General features: G+C 49.9%; 2 protein-coding genes across 2 annotated transcripts in view; both read right to left on the reverse strand.

The window, feature by feature from the left end:
* Window positions 1-6,215, reverse strand: part of MYO7A (myosin VIIA) — a 104,432-nt gene extending 98,217 nt beyond the window's left edge. The window contains exon 1 of the mRNA XM_086743081.1: window positions 6,118-6,215. The gene's annotated coding sequence lies outside the window, so the exon portion shown is untranslated. The remainder of the gene's footprint in view (window positions 1-6,117) is intronic.
* Window positions 6,216-9,281: 3,066 nt separating this feature from the next.
* Window positions 9,282-18,793, reverse strand: part of CAPN5 (calpain 5) — a 50,839-nt gene continuing 41,327 nt past the window's right edge. Inside the window, exons 7-13 of the mRNA XM_086739723.1 lie at window positions 18,348-18,425; window positions 17,632-17,827; window positions 16,353-16,475; window positions 15,937-16,133; window positions 15,473-15,594; window positions 12,530-12,666; window positions 9,282-12,219 (exon numbers count right to left, since the gene is read on the reverse strand). Of these exons, the coding sequence (XP_086595849.1) occupies window positions 12,037-12,219; window positions 12,530-12,666; window positions 15,473-15,594; window positions 15,937-16,133; window positions 16,353-16,475; window positions 17,632-17,827; window positions 18,348-18,425 (1,036 nt within the window). The 3' untranslated portion in view covers window positions 9,282-12,036. The remainder of the gene's footprint in view (window positions 12,220-12,529; window positions 12,667-15,472; window positions 15,595-15,936; window positions 16,134-16,352; window positions 16,476-17,631; window positions 17,828-18,347; window positions 18,426-18,793) is intronic.

The following is an 18,793-nucleotide window of genomic DNA, read 5'->3' on the forward strand; positions in this document are numbered from 1 at the left end:
AGGATGCTGCAGCACCACCAGCCTGGTATGGGGGCATGTTTGGGAGGTGTATCAGTTACACCATTGAAAGCTCATGGGGCCTTTCAATAATTCCAGCAATACAACGCTTTTTCATGTCTGTGCCAAAGACCGTTCTGGGCTCTTGCAGCTCTCAGCATACAAAAAAAAAAAAACCATAAAGCCAGCTATGCCTGACCTTTTCCTGGGCTTTACTTCCAAAGACAGACCACAGAAGTCCAGGTTGTCCTGGCTCTGTTGTTCCACTGAGATTAGAGGCAGCCAAGAAGCTGAGCAGAGGAAATGAAGAGCAAACAGGGATCATCTTGTTCACTCTGACAGTCCTCTGCGTGCAGCTTCTCAATGGGCTTGAGGAAGGCTATTGCACAGAGGTTAGAGATGAAATAACCACTCCCTTTGTTGCTCCAGATAGAAACGTTCTGCAGGCCATAGAATCAGAGAAGGATTTGGGTTGGAAGGGACCTTTAAAGTCCACCCAGTCCAACCCCCCTGCAAGGAGCAGGGACATCTCCAACCACATCAGGTTGCTCAGAGCCCCGGCCAACCTGGCCTGGAATGTTTCCAGGGATGGGGCATCCACCACCTCTCTGGGCAACCTGGGACAGTGCTCCACCACCCTCAGTGTAAAAAAAAAATGTTTCCTTATATCAGATCTGAATCTACCTCCTTCTATTTTGAAACCGCTACCCCTTGTCCTGTCACAACAGGCCCTGCTGAAGAGTCTCTCCCCACCTTTCCTGCAGCTCCCTTTAGGCACGGGGAGGCCGCTATCAGGTCTCCCCGGAGCCTCCTCTTCTCCAGGCTGAACAGCCCCAGCTCTCTCAGCCTGGCCTCACAGCAGAGCTGCTCCAGCCCTCTCATCATCTTCCTGGCCCTCGACAAACCCAGTGTTTGTGTGTGTGGTTTCTGGAGTTCATCTCAGCCTAGGGTAAATCTGGCGGCCTTGGTGGCACTGATCCAGCAAAGCCAAGGGATGAGAGGAAGCAGGACAGAAATAGTCCAGGCAACACAGTGTGATGGCAGCCACCACTGATGCTGGAAAACACCCAAAGGCTCGGACGCAGGAGGCGAAGGTTTGATGCGCTCTGACTAGGCTTGCAGGGCTCCTTCCGACTCACTGCAGTGTGCACTTTCTGTACCCCTATGTCCTCGTGAAGGACGTCTGCATGTCCTCCTGATGGCCTCAGCCAGGTGAGGGGACCCTATCTCTGATGAGGGGAGGTGTTACGGTTTGTGGGACCTTTCAGCCTCACTGTTATGGTGAAGCTCTTTGGTCCCACGTGAGCTCAGTGGGAACTTTGCCCATACTGAGAACTCAGTGCCACTGGGAGGCAAAGCATTTTCTTCTCCCAGCCTCTCTCATCGGCATGGATTCAAACTCCCCCACACCAACACCCACCGGGAAACCAACTTGTTGACTTGCAAGCCAAACCTCAGGCTAACGACAACATGGGTCTGCTCTGATGTTCACAGGAAACTGCCCACAAACTCTGCCCTTTCTAGCAGTGATTGAGCTGACCACCAGCTTCATGGGCATTACTTAACGGCCTCAAGAGATCAGATATAGAACCTGAAAACAATCCCATTGAGCTCCTCTCTACATTTGCCAGCATGAAAGTATTTTCAACAAAAAAGGAACAGAACGGGCTTTATTTTCCTCAACCCACCCGATATATGGCACTGCTACTAGAGCGAGGAGCCTGACACCTCATCTTCTCCAAGACAACTAAGTGCAGCGAGGCAAATATCTCAGAAGAATTGTTTCAAGGGGGATATCAGGGCATGAGCACGTCCTGTGAGTGGAAGCATGAGCTCATGAGCTCGTCATAAAGAAGCCCATCCTGGATCCATCTTGTGGGCTCCCCACCTATTGTATTTCTCTGACACTGGACAACAGAGGATGCTTAGGGAGCTGTATAAAGGCAGAGTGAAGATTTAGTGGCACTACTCTGTAAAACTCCCCCAGACACTAAAAATTTGCAGCTCAAGAACTTCTAGAGAAAAAGAAAGGTATCCTTTGTCTTTAATATATGTATTTTACAGCTTTTGAGAAGCTTTTTCTCAACAACTTTGCCCAGGTGCTTTTTTAACCCTTCCGTACTTTTAGGATCTACAGGGTCCTGCAGTAAGGAGTACCATGATGCCAGGTTGTGTGAACTCTTTTCTGCTTTGAACTTGGTCTCTGTCAGCTTTATTTGATGCTCCCTAATTTTTATATTGCAAAGGAAAATTAAGGAAAGTCTTCCTTTTGCCTTCACAACGCAAGCATGATCTCCCAGGATCTACAACATATCTTCCTCCCATCTCTTTTCCAGCCTGTAATCTTTGTGTAAACAATCCTTCCTCATGTAGAAGCTCTTCCAGACCTCTGACCATCCTTCCTTTCTCTGAATCCACCCCAGCTGACCTACATCATTTTTGGGATGGTGGGACCACAGTATTCCAGTTAGAAGCATGCCAGCGACTCACAGAGGTGCAATGATGTTCCTCTCCTTTCATCTCATTTGCCTTTTTTGTTTTGGATTACTTGAAATGAGATAAGTCAATAAAGGAGAGAAACGTTCTCTCTGGACAACGACAGATACCCTGGGGAACACACAAGGGCTTGGTCCCAAGAGACGACAGCTGCTGTCATCCAGGCGCTGTAGGTACCTCCCATTTTCTGTTTATCCTCCTTTGCCAACCTTCACGTTGTGCCCACCCTCTCTCCAGCCCTGTGGTGATCCCAGATTTACCTTGCCATTTCCAAAGTCAGGAACTGCGGCAGCGAGTGGCTGTGTCTCCCGGGGTGAAGCCCCGTCTCAGCACAGCTCCCACCGTACAACCCCATGTCAGATGGGAAGAGAAGACAACTCATGCTTATGGCAAGACCACAATTCACAGAGGCTCAGTTCTCCAACACTCAGCATAACCTCAGCTATGTCCCCTTGCAAGATTTCCTTCCTCTGCATCTCCAAGTTGGAGGCCAAGCTGCCTGTGCAGCAGCAACAGCAGTGGAAACCTCCACCCAAGGCAGCCTGTAAGTCTGTAACCAAGCTAACACGTAAGTTTTAACTCCTTTCATGCATGTGGAAACTGTATTCCGGTCATCTGCACCCGAGGCAAACGCTGGGTCACTGCACCAGGTTAAATGCAGGAAAGGGAATGGCAGCAGCTGAACCAACATGCTTCAGAACGAACTTGCTAGGACTGAGGTCCAGGAAGAGCTCGATCATTTTCTGCAATTGCTCTGAGGCTGCCAGTGGGGTCAAGCACTCAGTTTTTGGAGCCCAGCTGGGCTGAGGTGGGAGTTGGTACCTAGCTGGGTATGTCTGGGGAGGACTCAGCCAATGGTGCCAACAGATCCTCAGAGATTTTTTGCTTTGGATTTTGAACTTTTGTATATTTCTTTGGCACTCAGTCTACTTCAAATGACTGGTTTGCGTTGGATTTCCACACATTGCACTCCCTTCGCGAAGTGGGAACAACCACACTCTGGTCTCTCCCAGTATAGAATCACAGAATCATAGAATTGTAGAATAGTGAGGGTTGGAAGGGACCTTTAGAGGTCTTCTAGTCATCTAGTATCCTGACTGCAAGAGCTTTTCAGAGTAGGGGCTCTGTGCACAGCTCCGGGGTTTGGGGATGGATGGACAAGATAAGCACGGATGCTGCTGGGGCAGTCCTGTCCTGAGAAGCTTCCTGGCTCTACATCGCAGCTCAGCTGGGGGACCAGACCATCACAAACACAACAGCTCATCCCATATCAGGTTCTCCTTGCACGTTGCCTAGCAGAGAGGAGCGTTTCATGGTGCAAAGCTCTCCGACACGCTGCCTCTGCATCCTGCCGGCCCCCTGGTGCAGTGACACTCACCCCAGCTCCGCTTCGGGAGCAAGAAACCTCTGGCTCTGCCCCAAGTGAACAATAAAAGTCCTCATTTCTCTTCTGGTGAGGAGGTGTCAGTGCGGACAACCAAAACTATCCCAGGAGTGAGAGTGCCTGAAGCCACCTCTCCCGTCAGCCCCTTTCTGCCGGGCTTGGAAGCCGTTCTCCGCAGCTCCAGGAAAGGCTTTGAAAAAAAACCCCACGAGCTGACAATGCCTTCATTAATCACAGCATAATCCTTTCCATGGCAACCCAAGGATTGCGAAGTCACAAGTTAGCAAGCGTAAGACAGAAACACTGTACAGCAGCCCCGGGTCCGTGGAAACTTAATAGTGAGCGAGATGAATCGACTGCTCTGAGAAGGGGAAATGACTTAGAAATAATATTGCCTTGGCAAAGAGGTTCATCCCTGGATTGGATTCAGATCTGATAAATGTGGGGAGATACTGTAACTTCATGAAGTTACTCCAGTCTCACCCCAAAAAAAGCCCAAGAAGAGACTTTGGCCCTACGTGTTGGTTTTACAGAAGCACAAAGCTTTCAAGGAGATCAGGCAGAAAAGAAAGACAGTTTGTCACCAGCCCATCACCGCGACTTTAAACACTAAACCTATCTGGAAATTGGTAGAGCTCAGAGATTGCAAAGCCATGAGTGAAAACAATTTTGACTATCAACCAACAGGAGGGTTTTCCCCCTTGTTTTCCTGGGTTGTTTTTCCCTCATTTGTCCCTCTTCTGCTGTCCCTGGGACAGTTTAGACACAGGGTAGGGGAGAGACTTGCACAGGGTCTCACAAGGTATGCAGGTTTTGTCTGAAGCTTTGACAAAGCTGCAAAACCATCCCACAGCTTCACATCACCAATGCTGGGACCTTGCGGTCCGTCACCTCATGGGAAGACAGACAAGAGAAGTAGCATCATACAGTGGAGAAGGAGAGGAGAGGAGTCAGCTTGCAACAGAAGTGTCCTCGATATTGTGATGCAAAGCACAGGTTAACCCCATGGGGTTGGTTCTTGGACATCCTTTTGCCTGGCCTATGGAGACAAGCGCTCTCACACCAAAACAACAGCCTGGGACTGTAGGAAGACCACCTCCAGCTCCTGCCAGCTCCTTCTGCAGAGGGGGATTTAGCAGCCAGGGGCAACCAGGCAATCTTAAACCCACTGGCCTGTTGCCTTCCAAACTCTCCCTCCATGTTGCCTACAAGCCAAGTCCTCCACTGTAGACCTCCATCTTCCCAGAGATGCCAAGAGATGCTAGTTCCACCCTCGTTAGGATATAATGAATGTAACTGTCCTAGGAAAGCCTGGGTCTGTTCTTTGGTGCGGTGCTCAGCTGGTCCAGCACAGCCCACACGCATAAACACTGTGCTCCCAAACTGGGCAGCAAAATGCAAACTGCTTTGTGGGAATCATCTGTCCCATGCTGGGTCTCGGTCTCTGTCAAGGGATGGTCCTAACAATGTAAACACCCCGGGAATGTCCTGGGCATTGCTTATCAGTACCGGTGTGACCCAGGGGACACGTCACCAAAACACAGCCTGGACGCAAGCTGTGCTATGCTGCAACCAGGGGAAATTCCTTCTGCTCTCTGAAGAGCTGGTTGAGCGTTAACCACCTGGGTGGTGCATCTGGAGCTGGATCAGAGCAGGGAGAGGGTGAGATGGCCCCGGGACCGATGAGGCTGGGGAGACACCTGGCTGGGGAGACAGCCAGTCCATGCCAGTCCATGCAGCGGGCACATCCCCAAGAGCCTCTCCCCATCCCTGAGCACCTCCAGACCTATCCCAGAAGATGAAAGAGCTGTGGAGCAAAGGGGTGGGGGATTGCATGCTGCAGCACGGGAGGGATATCACCCCCACCCCACACCCCAGCTCGCTGCTAGGTGACCCAAGCTAAATTAAGCAGCGGCTAGAAATTACCGAGGCTCTAATCCCTGCTGCAGGAGCCGAGCTGCATCGGGGCTGCTGGGCATTCCCGGCAGGTCTGCGGTCGCGTTGTCTCCCTTCCATCGAGCCCAGCCCCCTTTCCCCAGGTTTCATCCGAGCTCTGGAGCAGGTTCGCTGCCGTGCCGAGCGCGCTCCATCCCATCCCACCCCATCGCAACACCCCTCACCCCATCGCATCCTTATCGCACCCCCACCGCACCTCATGCGGAGCATCCCCAGCCTTCAGGCTGGTCCCTCCCGGGTGTGGTTTGCCACCCCACGTCCCCCAACAACCCCCTCCGCCTTACCTCAGCGGGGCATGGCCGGGGCTGGGGGGGCCGGGGAACGGGCGCCGATGCTCGGCGCGGAGCCGCGCTGCCTCCGGTACCGAGCGAGGGCAGCGCCCGCCCTGCCCGTTGCTGAGCCTCTTAGCAGGGGAGGAGCCGGGATACAGCCAGCCCCTGGGGTGTGCGTGGGTGTGGGTGTGCGTGACTGTGAGTGTGTGAGACCTCTAACCCAGGGACACCGCAAGCCCCGCTCTCCCCAAGTGGCCCCGCACCCCAAAGATGCTCCCTTCTGCATCCCTGGGGTCTGCCCCAGACCGTGGCACCCATGAAGAGCCCTGCTGAGATTTAAGTCTTGGGCAAAGGGATGGCTGGGACGATCCCCCTTCCCCGTGCAAAGAGGTCTCAGGGGTGTGCAAGGGACCATGCCGAGGGTCCTGTGCGATGGGGCCAGGAGCTGACAGGCGTTCTGGTTCGAATACACCAGCCTGCGTCTACAAATTAAAAAACAGGGAGACAAAAATGCTTGAGGAAGCTCAGAAGCTGAGTTTTCGCCTAGAAGCTTAACTCTGACCTGGTGACTCCCTGCCCAAATCTTGCCTGGTGTCTTTTCTCCTTCCTGCCAAGAAAGGTGCGGCTGGCTTTTAGTTGTGCTGTGAAACGTCGCCAGGGTTTCTGACTGCAGTATGAAGTGTGCATATTAGCTGGTGAACGGTACAAAACACACCTTTTTTTTTTTTTTTGGCATTAACTCACAAGGTGATTCCAAGCATTCTAAGAACGAGGAGACCTGGAGCCCTCCTGGGGACCAGGATGGCTGAATATTTTTGGTGATACTACAGAAGTAAGGAGTGATGAGAGGGAGCCTCCTTCCTCCAAACTCTGCTCAAACATGGGAGAAATCACATCATGGCCACCTTGTCCCTTCCCCGGCCCTTAGAAACTCCCTGCGGCCACCCAGCCCTCTCGTGGGAACCTCTTGTGGACTCAGTTGACTTCAAGCCCAAGAGAGATGATTTATGACCACCTGGGGCCATGCCTGGTTTCACTCCAGCCCTTCTCACTGTGCCAATGTGGTTTGTGTGGATGCGAGGGCAGATATTGGCTGTGCCCAGCAATTCCTTTGCTCTGGACCATGTCCAACGAGCCTGGAAAGGGTCCAGCCTGGGGCAGCCTTTGTTTTTCTGCCCAGCACGTCCCATGGGTGTGTGGGAAGGCAGCAAGGCAGGCTCTGCCAGGGACACAGGGCTGGACGTGCTCCTCTTACCTGCGTTGCTGGGTTTGGAGGTGGGATTTGAAGAGCACAGGGAGCCTTTGGAGAACTGCTCAGCACAGCCTCTCATGGCTGTGGGTCATGGGCTAATCCCTGCATATTTAATACCTGGAACGTTGGCCAAGGATGTGGTAGCACCTGAGCAGCTCTGAGGGACCGGCAACGAACCCATCTCCTTGCTGAAAGCCCTGCTACCTCCCATAGCCTTTCTTGCTAGGAATCCCTGGTTCTTTTGAGATTTTTGAGGCTCATATCCATATGGGGAGGGAAGGTATATAGGCATCAGGGTGGGAAGCTGCAGGCTGTAGGGAACCCAATGCCAAATATTCCAGCATCATCTTGCAACCGTGGTTGTCCCTCCATGAAGATGCTCTTGCAGGTCAAAAGGAGTCTCTGAAGTGTTGTTTTAGTTAATTTAACATTAGTGAGCAGAAATCCTTGGCAGATGGCAGTGCTGGGGGGATAAGTAGATGCTGCAGCACCCGTGGGGAGCCTGGGCTGGATCCTGCCTGGAGCTGCGCGCCACTCTACTACCTGCTGCTGGTCTCCAAACATGCACAAGCTGCCTACAGCTCCACACTGATGTGCTGGTGTCCCACACCAATTCCAGCATCCCTGCCCACGTTGCCAGTGCACACGGCGGTGTGCACCACCAGCACAGGGACACATAGGGTTGCAAAGCAACCTCCACTTTCAAGTCTATCGCCCTGCTACCAGAGAAACTGAGATATGGATGCTGGTGGAGAAACATGACCTCTGTGCCTACAGGATGATTTGTGGCCTATCCAGGCTTGCACAGACCTTTTTTTTTGGAATGTGCACAAAGCAAGACTTGGTAAGGCCACCTGGTCTACACCAGAGCTCTTGTGCTACATCCAGCACCAAGTATCACAGCCCCGTAGGTGCTCAGGCATGTCTACTGCTCAGGACATCCTCCAGGAGAGTATTGGGATGTTTGTGAGGTTGAGATGTTCGTGAGGTTGAGATGTTTGTGAGGCTTTCCCCTGAAGAATGATCCTTGCAAGCTGTTTCAGTGATGGAGGCAGAGGAGTAGGATGCTCCTTTCTGTGTCTAGGGTTTGGTGACACACTTTGTCCCAGGGGATGATCCTAGGAGCAGGAGGACCTGGATGGGTGCCCCCACCTCACAATAAAAAGGTATTTTCCCAGATGCCTGCTCCAAGCTCTTGAAGGTGGGTTGCAGAAGGGCACAGCTCCTCCATTCTACAAAGACCTCAAGCACAGGCAGGTGATGGAGCTGGAATCTGAGATGGGAGCAAGATCCCAGTGTCAGCACTTTGGGATCGTGTCTTACAGCAGCAAGGCTGGAGACTCCCATGGGCAGGGACAGACTTTTCGGTTATAGAATCATAGAAGCATGGAATAGTTTGGGTTGGAAGGGGCCTTTAAAGCCCATCCTGTCCACCTCCCCTGCAAGGAGCAGGGACATCTCCAACCAGATCAAATTGCTCAGAGCCCCGTCCAACCTGGCCTGGAATGATTTTGACTGCTCCCAATACACAATTTGCAGGTTTGTTCTTTGAGGGAAAGCCATCCAAAAATCACATCCTTCTGCTGCTTTGTCCATAAATTGGGGTGTTTTTTTTTTTAGCAATCTGCAGAGCTTTTTCCAAGTCAAGTGAGGCTCAAAAAACCCAGGTTCCCTGCGTTGTGGTGACTCTGAGGCACAGGATGCAAATGTTTTATAGCTGGAGGAAGTTACCCTTTTCCCAGTGAACGTGTGTGTAACCTTGCGCGAAACCTTCATGCAGATTGCCTTGCCTCAGTCTCAAAGTCCGCAGCGAAAAGAATTTGAATGGAGTTTAGTGAATCAAGCAAATCAAAAAGGCTCTGCAGAGCCACCTTGTGCCCATCAAAAGCATTCTGGAAGAACACAGCAGTTTAAAGGCAGGGAGTCTGAATAAAATATACACAATTTATTTATAGGAGGTTTACAGCTGTACAAACGTTGGCTTTCTGTTTGGACCACTCTCTGATCTTGTGCAGCACGACACGTTGGTGCCTTCGGAGATGAAGACAAATCACAGCCTGTTTTAACACGTAGACGTCAAAAAGAAATGGATTTCACAGAGTGTAACTTGCAACCATTGAAATGATTAACAAAAGAAATGAAAAAAAAAAATCAGAGACATGTCCTACATGACCTGGAGGGCACTGGAAAGTGTTTATCAGACCTGTCCTCCTCTCAGACAAAAAAACCAATCCTGAATATTTCTGTTTACTTCATTCAAAAAGGAACGTCATCTACATTAGGAATGGCATTTTAATAATGCCCTCTCCCATCTGCTCTACAAACAAAAGACACAAAAAATGCCCCAAACAAATGTAATTTTTGTTGTTCCATTGGAAATGTAAGGGGAAGAAGGCTTCTGCTTTCACTTCTTGAAAGTCTTAAAAAAAAAAGACAAATATTACTAATATTAAGACATTTTGGTCCTGATACAGTATGATTATTTCCTTTTGAAGAAGAAGCTATTAAAAAGCTGCCTTTCCTCTCATTATGGCTTGATTCACTCAAGTAGGAAGGAAGGAGGCTGCCTGTGGGTACCGGGGCACCGCTACTCCTCGGCAAATTTCAGCGCCATTCCTTGGGGAATCACGATGCAGGTGGCACATGTCAGGGCACCCCTGGCCAAACAGCTCTCGTTTGCTGAAGCTATCAGTAGCCTCATTTCCTGAGAAAACAAGGCTAATGCAGGCAGGCTGGCCACCCCCATCCGATGGTGATGGTGCAAAGCTCCTGTGATGTTCTCCCTTAGCAAAATAGCTCTTCTCCCTGTGAAATGAGGTATCTTTGGGCATCACCGTCCCTGTCACATACCACTTTGAACACGAGCCTGTGAGATCTCCCGAGACCTGAATCGTACCTTCTGGCCTCACAATGATGCTTCCATTTATTTTCAGCAGTGAGTCCCATGAACAAAACCAGAATAAAATAAAAATATCTCTGAATTGCTCTGCCAAAATTCAAGGATTTGCTCTGATCTTGGGGTCAGAATGACACTTTACCAAAGTAGGAGCATTTGAGACAATTCTGTGAGATGGTCCCAGGTCCCAGTGATGGCACCAGGAGTTGGAGGGTGCTCAGTGCAAGTCAGGAATAATTGGGACCTGGAAAGAGCATCCTGTGGGCCACAGAAAAATTCCTTAACTTGTCTCATTTTTAAAGGCACATGAATAAAAAAAACCAACCTAAACAACAGGAGGAAAAAAATGCTTTGAAACCTGCCCTGATCAGTTGCTGAAAGGCCAGACAAGGGTTGGTTGTTTGGCTTATCTGGGATGGTGTCCCTGCTCCTTGCAGGAGGGTTGGACTAGATGACCTTTAAAGGTCCCTTCCAACCCAAACCATTCCGATTCTATCGTTTATAAGAAGCTGGATTCTGCCACCCAGTGGAGTAAGGGAGATAAACTCAGTCTTCATGGCAAACAGGAGCAGAGCATGGTCCTAGACATGGCCCCAGGGATGTATTTGGGTTGTGCTTGTGAGACTGGCTCTAGCACTGTGCAACTCATCCTCCGGGCCAGTAGACTGGAAATTAAAGGTGAGAGATGGGCACTGGTATGAATTAAATATCCCCAGCATTTTCAGGCTGCACTGGGAGTAGTGCTCCTCTTCTCTCCTCTAACACAAGCTAAAATCCCACTATTTTTGAAAAGAATTTGGGAAAGCGAGGCACTGAGAAATGATGCACTGTACGCAGTAGTAAAGATGGAGCCCACTGAGCAAAGCTCCCCATCCCTTGGACCTGACACTTTGGCCTTCAGAGGAATTGATCTCCTCTTCTCTAAACACTGAACGGCCCCAGCAGACAACCCACCCCAGCTACCGGGGTGAGCTCTTGGGATGGGGACTGCATGAAGACATGGAGACAGCAGGCACCATGGCAGCTCGAGAGGCACACGCAGGAGCTGAGTCCAGACTGATTCAAAAACTTGACCCCAGAGAACAGTTGTCCCACCATGGTGGTTGGCGTCTTTGTATCCTTCAGAGTTGCATGGGGTTGAACAAGACTTGGGAAGAGACAGCTTGTCCCTAAAATGATGGAGCCTTTAGTCTTGTTGCCCTGTGGATTTTGGATTTGGGACTGCCTTGGTGCATTTTCCTTCCAGTTGCAAACCCATACCTAGAAAACATCCCAAAGGCCCCAATCTATTTTTCCACTTCTCCTTTGCTGAGGTGCCTCCACAGAGAAGCGATTAAATGGCTGTTTCACGGGAGACGATTCCACACACGCTACTCTAAAACCAAGCAGACACATCGAAGATGCATTGAAGCGGCTGGTGGGACCGTGGTGGCCACGCGTGTGCATGGTTGCACGTGTGTGCCAGCCTGTGTAAACAAACAGCACCAGGCCGTCGTGCTCTGGCTATCGGGACACACAGCGTGCTCGCCGCGATCCCACAGGGCACACGGCGACCATGGGGGCTGCAGAGGACGCCAGCCGAAGGATCGTTGCGGTTCCCCAAAAAGGCACCATTTTTTTAACATTGAAAACACAAGATTGGCTCCTTTGAGTGGAATGCATGCATAGTTCATGAACACTTTGCAGATGGCAGGTAGGCTCTGTGTGTATATATGTATATATATACGTATGTGTGCATGTTTATATACACGTATGTGGCACCAGAAGAAAAGTCCTTGAGTACTTAGACGTTGGTGAGTATGTTACTGCTGAGCAGCCTCACAGCGATGGTTCCGGAGAGATCATTCGATCTCCTGTTCCCCTTGTCCTGGAGGTGCAGCGTGTGCACCGACTGCCGGTCGCTGGGATCTCCTGTGAGCGCCACTTGACCCATGAACTCATCGCTTATTATGTTGTGATTCCAGATCTGGGGAAACAAAACAGACATGAGGGCAGCTCCTTGAGGGATGCTGCCAACCTTCACGAAGGGGTTATTGGGGACCTGCTCTGAGCTGGAGCTGTGGAGGTGGTCGGGGTGTGTGGTGAAGGACATGCATTCACCAGATGCCATGGCTCAACAACGGTGGTGAGAGGTCGAGCTGCATGAACTGATGATGCTCAGCCTTGGGGAACAGACCCACTGTGGACAGTGTGAGGAGAGGGCAGGGCCCCAGGGTGTGGGGGGCCAGGTGAGAGAGGGTCTCCATACATCGGCTCACTGCTCGCCTGCTGAGTACCTGAACAATGATGGGTTGTCCTGGCTTCTTGCGGTAGAAGAGACCTTTCACGTCAAATTCTGGAGACACTGTGTTCTTCTTTACTGGAGAGCGAACCTTTTGCCCTTCACACTTTATGATCACATAAGGGTCAGCTCCTGGGGAGAGAAAAGGGAAATTTTGCTTTGTTGTAGCTTCTGTAAGTCCTCAGAGCCCTTTTCCAGGAGCATCACGCAGCAGTTTTCCTCCATATTGCACCAGAGGAGATGGATATCTGCCAAAGAGCTCCTCACACCCCAGATGATGTCCATGAAGCTCAACTGTTGGGCTTAGGCTTACTCCTGTTACGTGACATTGTCCCTGGGCAGCAGGCGGTGATGGACTGCTATGAAATGGCTGACTATTCCTTGACCTCATATTCTACATAAACACTCATTCATTGCTCCAAATCTTCTTGACCTTTGGGATAAATCTTTTGTGGAACACTCTGCCCTGCTCAACTCCGCTTTCAGGATTTGCTCTGCTGAAGGCAGGCAGAAATAAAGCCATGGAGAAGAGAAACAGGCTCATGGAGGTTGTTTCACGCAAGGGAACACCAAGAAGGCAAAGGCCTTCAAGCTGCAAAAACCCACTTGCTTCCACGGCAGCTCATATACTTCCAAGCCAGGCTAACCTTGGGTTTACTTTATGTTGATAACTTGCTACCTCAGCAGACACCACCACACACAAATCATCGGCACGTCGTCCTCCTAGACTTAGTGAGACTCAAACACTGCTGGGGCTGTCAGTGTCACAACTAATGTTGGAGTAAGAAAAATGCTGGGTGGTCCAGGTGGTGAGAAATGGCACAATGCCGAGCCAAAATTAAGTGTCGAGATGTGCTAGTTTATGAGATCCAAAAATGAGACCATTTGGGCACTGGGAAGGTTTGGTGAGCAACCAACGAACGGGGAGGATGGAAATATGTTTAGGATGGAAATATGTTTAAAAGGTTCTTAAAGAGGCGAAGATGGTTCTCATAGTATTTGCTATGGGCAAGAACTCAGGGAGAAGATAAAAATGCCAAAAAGGATCATTAGTGGTAGTGAGCGATGTGGAGAAGAGAAAGATTGGGCATTGAGGGGCAACCAGGGGAAATGAGTGTGAACTGGAGGAGAAAGTGGGAAAGGAAAGTTATTGCAATATCCCAGCTGGAACAAGACAGTCACGGGGAACAAGTAGGCCACAAAGATGGAGAGTAAAGCTACCAAGTCCAGAGACTACCAGCCCACAGCTGGACGATACTTGAGCTTCCAGGAGAGGGAAAGAATCCCTCACTAGTGAACATTTTCCCCTTATGAAACAAGTGCTTGTTTGGGGAATTTCAGTAGAGAATGAGCTATTGCTGTGGAAATTTAACCACCAGAATGCATTTTCTTACCATGAGCTTTAGTGGCTATGATGGAAACACAGACCAGGTGGACGAGTTTTCTCGTCCAAGGGAAATGTGGAAACGAGAAGGAACAAGCCATCCCCTTCTGAGGGCCAGGGATTTCAGAACCACATCTTTGACTGCCAGACTACCTCCTTGCTAGCTTTCTGTTTGCAAGGACCTGGCTCCCCTGCTGAGACACAGCTGCTGGATTTCACAGCTGTTTTTCCAAACTAGCCTTGCCTTTTGGGATGTCCCATTAAATCCTCATATTCCATCAGCTGGAGCCAAATTCCCGTCTGTAAATCACTATTTCCAAAGTAGTGGGAAAGGCCTGGACTGGGAGATGCTCAGCTATTTTGAGTAACTCAAGAAAAAGCATCTACCTAGGGCAATATTACCTCTCCAAACAAAGGAGGAGTCCCTTTGTGGTATGTGATAAATAAGCAAATTGGGCTAGTCTTTGCCCTAAGGAAGGATTCTGCTCATCACTTTCAGGGCTCCAGTGATACACAGCCCTGATAATAATGGTTGGGTGAAAAAAAAAAAATTACATTTTTAATTTATATTTTTTTTAAATTTTAAGTTTTCAATTTCTATACTTTAAATTTGGCTTCGAGGTACCTGGCTAAACCTTGCCGCATTCAACACATGATCTTGGCTCAGAACACAGGGAAGAAAGGGTAGGATCTGTTCCATTCCCATGGTGGAAGGGCATCACAACCTCTAGGCCTTTCATCCCTCCTTCAACAATCTTCCAGTGTAAGTCATCATTACCCCTGGGTTTTTTTGGTCCAGATGCCCCAGGAGGACTGAACATGGGGCTCCTGCCATGAGCTTGTGTGTGGCTGCAGGACATGCTGAGGCGTGGTACGGCTGTTGTCTTTCAAGCAAGCAAAGTGTTGGATGTCAAAATTGCATCAGAGCATGGTAGGACCATGAAAATGAACCTTTAGAGGACCAAGGACACACACTGCACTGAGCTGGTGGTAGCTGAGGTCATCTCAGAGGGCTCCTAGGAGCCAAGCGTGGAGTAGGACTTACAGGAAATAGAGGGAGAGATCCTCATTCCATGGAATTCCAAAATGAGCTAAATTGACCTACCCTCTACTGACAGATATTTATCCAGCCGCCAGTGCAAAGACTAGCCCAACACATCAGCCTGTTCCATTTCTTTGTCCTTCCTACTAAAAAGCCTTTAAATATGATTCCTGACTTCTACAGCTGCTCATACTCAGGATGAAAGCCTGGATTGTTAAAGGACCACTGCTAAGGGCTCTGGGGAAGTTTTGGGAGGATCTCCCAAGTATCTTAAGACAACAGCTTAAATATAACAGCTCCCAGATTATGTCCATAGCAAGAAGTAAGTTTGATTCTCCATGGACTTTCTCCTTCTCTGGTGTCTGAATCAAGCCTGTTCACTGAAAAAAATCTGAGGACATAACAAATTCCAGTAAACTCCCACCTCATGAAACCACCTGCCCCTTTTGCCACTGAAACAACCACTTCCCAATGCCTCCAGGACTAGACAACAGACAAGGAAACACAAGTACCTCCTTGGGAATCCTGATTCTTGAGCCCGGCTGCGGCAAGGACATGGATCTGGGACACCACTTGTGGGTAACCACACATCCCACTCCAGCAGGTGTGTGGTGGCTCATCCAGCGTCAGTTCTCTGCAGGGAAAATCATATGATATTGAGAGGTGCCCAGCCTTACCCCATGGGCAGGCCGGAGAGTTTGCTCTAGCAGGATGGACGCTACTGTCAGACTCTGCTCCCCACTCCCATCTCCTTATCCTAGGTTTGGGATGCTCTCCCATGTCATGCTTAGAAGCAGAGTGGGAGCTTCTCTGCATGTCTGTAAAGATGCCCTGCCTCTTGGTCACTCTTGAAAGGAAGCCAAACACTTGCTCTAGGCAAGGCTATGACCAATTCCAACCAGGAAAACCACACATCTAAAGCAAAGGGCTCTCTCCAAAGAGCCAGTTCCTCCCCATCACTGCTCTTGCTCCTTACCGGCAATCTGAAGGCACATCTGTGAAAATCCTGAGAAGGAACTCGCCTACATGGCCAGGGTCAAAAGTGGTGGGGATGATGACGTAGCGGCCTTCCTTCAGGTCTGTCCTCAGGAAGACGCTGCGGGAGTTGATGTAAATGGAGCTGGCCACCTTCTGCTGCAGGGTGTGCATCCGGTAGTTCCTGTTCAGCTCCACCTGGGCAGAGACCACAGTGGGATGGTCAGCAGGACAGCACCGAGTGACAATGTATTGGTATCCAACTTGGGAGGCCAGACTGCAAGGACTGACCCACAGTGCTGGGAGAGCTGGCGTTAAGAGAATCAGCAAAATAGTCCCAAGCTGGACGGAAAACAAGCATGGACATGGTTCTACTAACTCTGGCATTCAGGCCAACATGCAAGATCCATGGTTTACCTTATGGATATCAAAGCCTATGGCCAAGTTCTCTCCTTTGCCCTCTTTGCGACTGGTCCTTTTTGGCTTCTGCTGGATGGAGATCAGCACTTCATCTTCTGCCTTCTTCACATCAAATACATACTAGAAGCAAAGAGAGGAAGGTAAGGGATGACTTCTGCTGACTTCCGCTAAGACAAGATCCCTGGGCAGGGGTAGGGGTGGACGCACAGCAGAGTTAACCTCAGCTTCTCCTCACTTGCCTTATACTGCGGGGACAACCTGGCTTCAGCACGAGCATTGAGAGCCCATACCCACTCCTCTTGAGAACTGACATCATCTTGCCAAAACAGAGACCTTTTTGGCTCATCTTAGAAAAAGACTGGTAAATCTAAGCTTTGAATTGTTCAGCAGAATCCAAGGAGTCTAGCTGCAGTCTCATACCAGAGACTTTTACCCCTTGCAGACTGCCATAAGTCCTCCTAGAAGGCATGGAAGGAGGAATTTAGGTTCACAGAGACCTAAGATGAAGGCTAATATGGAGCTGGAAGCAGGAAACAACTCTCTCACATCCTTGATGACAACTCCTGCAATGGACTAGACCATACTTCATTTGCTTGTTAGATGAAGAACTCACAAGAACTTAGAATCACAGAATCATAGAATAGTTTGGGTTGGAAGGGACCTTTAAAGGCCATCTAGTCCAACCCCCCTGCAAGGAGCAGGGACATCTCCAACCAGATCAGGTTGCTCAGAGCCCCGGCCAACCTGGCCTTGTCTTATGTTACTAAGAATCCTAGTTCAGAGCAGGACAGAAGAGCTTATTCCAGCAGTTAAACTTCAGAGCAGGGTTTTTTCTGAAGGCCAAGCTAGAAGGAAATGGCCCTATAGACTACACCTGTCTTGGTAAATTGGTCAATTTATCAGTGCCAAGGTTTGGGGAAAGGAACAGGAATGTGATCATCCAGACATCCAAATTGTTGGAAATGGTTCCAAAATGTCTGCTTAACTGGCACCAGCTAACACTGCTACCCTGTGGCACAGTTTGCTGTTTGCTTATGCCAATACACTCGACGCCAAGCACTTGGATGTAGTCTCCCTCATAAGAGGGATAAGGTTAACAGAGGTGGTCTGGATGCTGGTCATGCTGTGCCAGGGCTCTCAGCCAGAGACTGGTTGTGACCACGTTCAGTCTACTAGAGATCTGGTAGCCATTTTGGCCTTCTAGGTCCATGTAGGAGATTTAAACACTTGCAAGCACACGTGAAGGCTCCAGAAGGTCCTCTGCTCCATGACTCACTTGGGGGTTCTGCAAAAAGGTGTCCTTGTGGTTGATACAGCCTCCACAACGGTTCTTCAAGGGGTCATTGTTTCTGGTCCATGCCCCATGTAGCACTGCCTCCTCCCAGGTCTTGTGGATGCTCAGGTAGGACGTGTTGATGAGACGGCACTTGATGATGTCCGTGAAGTATTTGCAGAAATCTTCGAAGGTCATCCTAAGTCAGGGAAGGACAGAGCTGAGTTATGGTGCCTCATTCCCCTGTGCAGTACACTGCAAGGAGCTTCTTGATCACCTGTTAGACTGTGCGTGGGTAGCCTCTGATGGCTGATGAATAACAAAAGAGATGGAGATACCTTTCCCCATGCATGCACGTGAGGTATCTTCCTCAGTTTAAACAATAGAGCTCTGTGTTTTGAAGGGGGAGTAATAGTCCTTCCTCCACACATGGGTACACGTTGTACTGAAATTAGGCTGTTAAGTTCAGCACATTCATAACAGGTTCCCGGTACCCTGGTGAAATGGTTGGACCCAGTGTGATACAGAGCAGCTTGCAACGACCATGGCCACCCAAAGCTAATACCCATGGGCTCAAGGAGAAAGCTTCACTAAAGATCCTACGGTTTGGAAGGCTGTTTGCTCTGGATAGCTGTATGGATGGAAATGACTCACATGCTTCATGGGGTAGGAGGACTCAGTGGGCATGGCCCGTGCTGACAACTTCAGGAGGGACTCACCAGAACTCCCCGTCGTCTTCCACTGTCATCCCCATCTTCTCTCTCTCACTTTTACTTACTTTCTGCCATTCCTCAGAGCTGTGGGAAGAATACAGGACCATTACTGTCCCCCTGGGCAAGGGGACACACAAGAATTCAAGAGGCTACTTGGCCTCAGCAGGATCTGCCAAGGCCTGTATAAAGCTCCAGCCAAGCAACCAGTCCTCCAGCATAGCTCGGAGCTTCAACTTTCTTCCTGACCAGTGGAGCTGAATCCAGCTTAGCAAGATTTTGTTTGGTCAGTCCGACCACAACCCTATCAGCGAAGATAACAAAAAGGACTCTGGCCAAAAGCTATGGTTACCCCAGCCCTTGGTTCTTTATCCTGTCCGCAGACACCACAGCAGTCAAGGGTGGCAGATGTTGATTCTATTGCATGTTATTTTTGCTGGAACAAGACTGGGAGT

The sequence above is a fragment of the Chlamydotis macqueenii genome, chromosome 1 (assembly GCF_036417535.1).
Source record: "Chlamydotis macqueenii isolate bChlMac1 chromosome 1, bChlMac1.mat, whole genome shotgun sequence".
NCBI classification, from domain to species: domain Eukaryota; kingdom Metazoa; phylum Chordata; class Aves; order Otidiformes; family Otididae; genus Chlamydotis; species Chlamydotis macqueenii.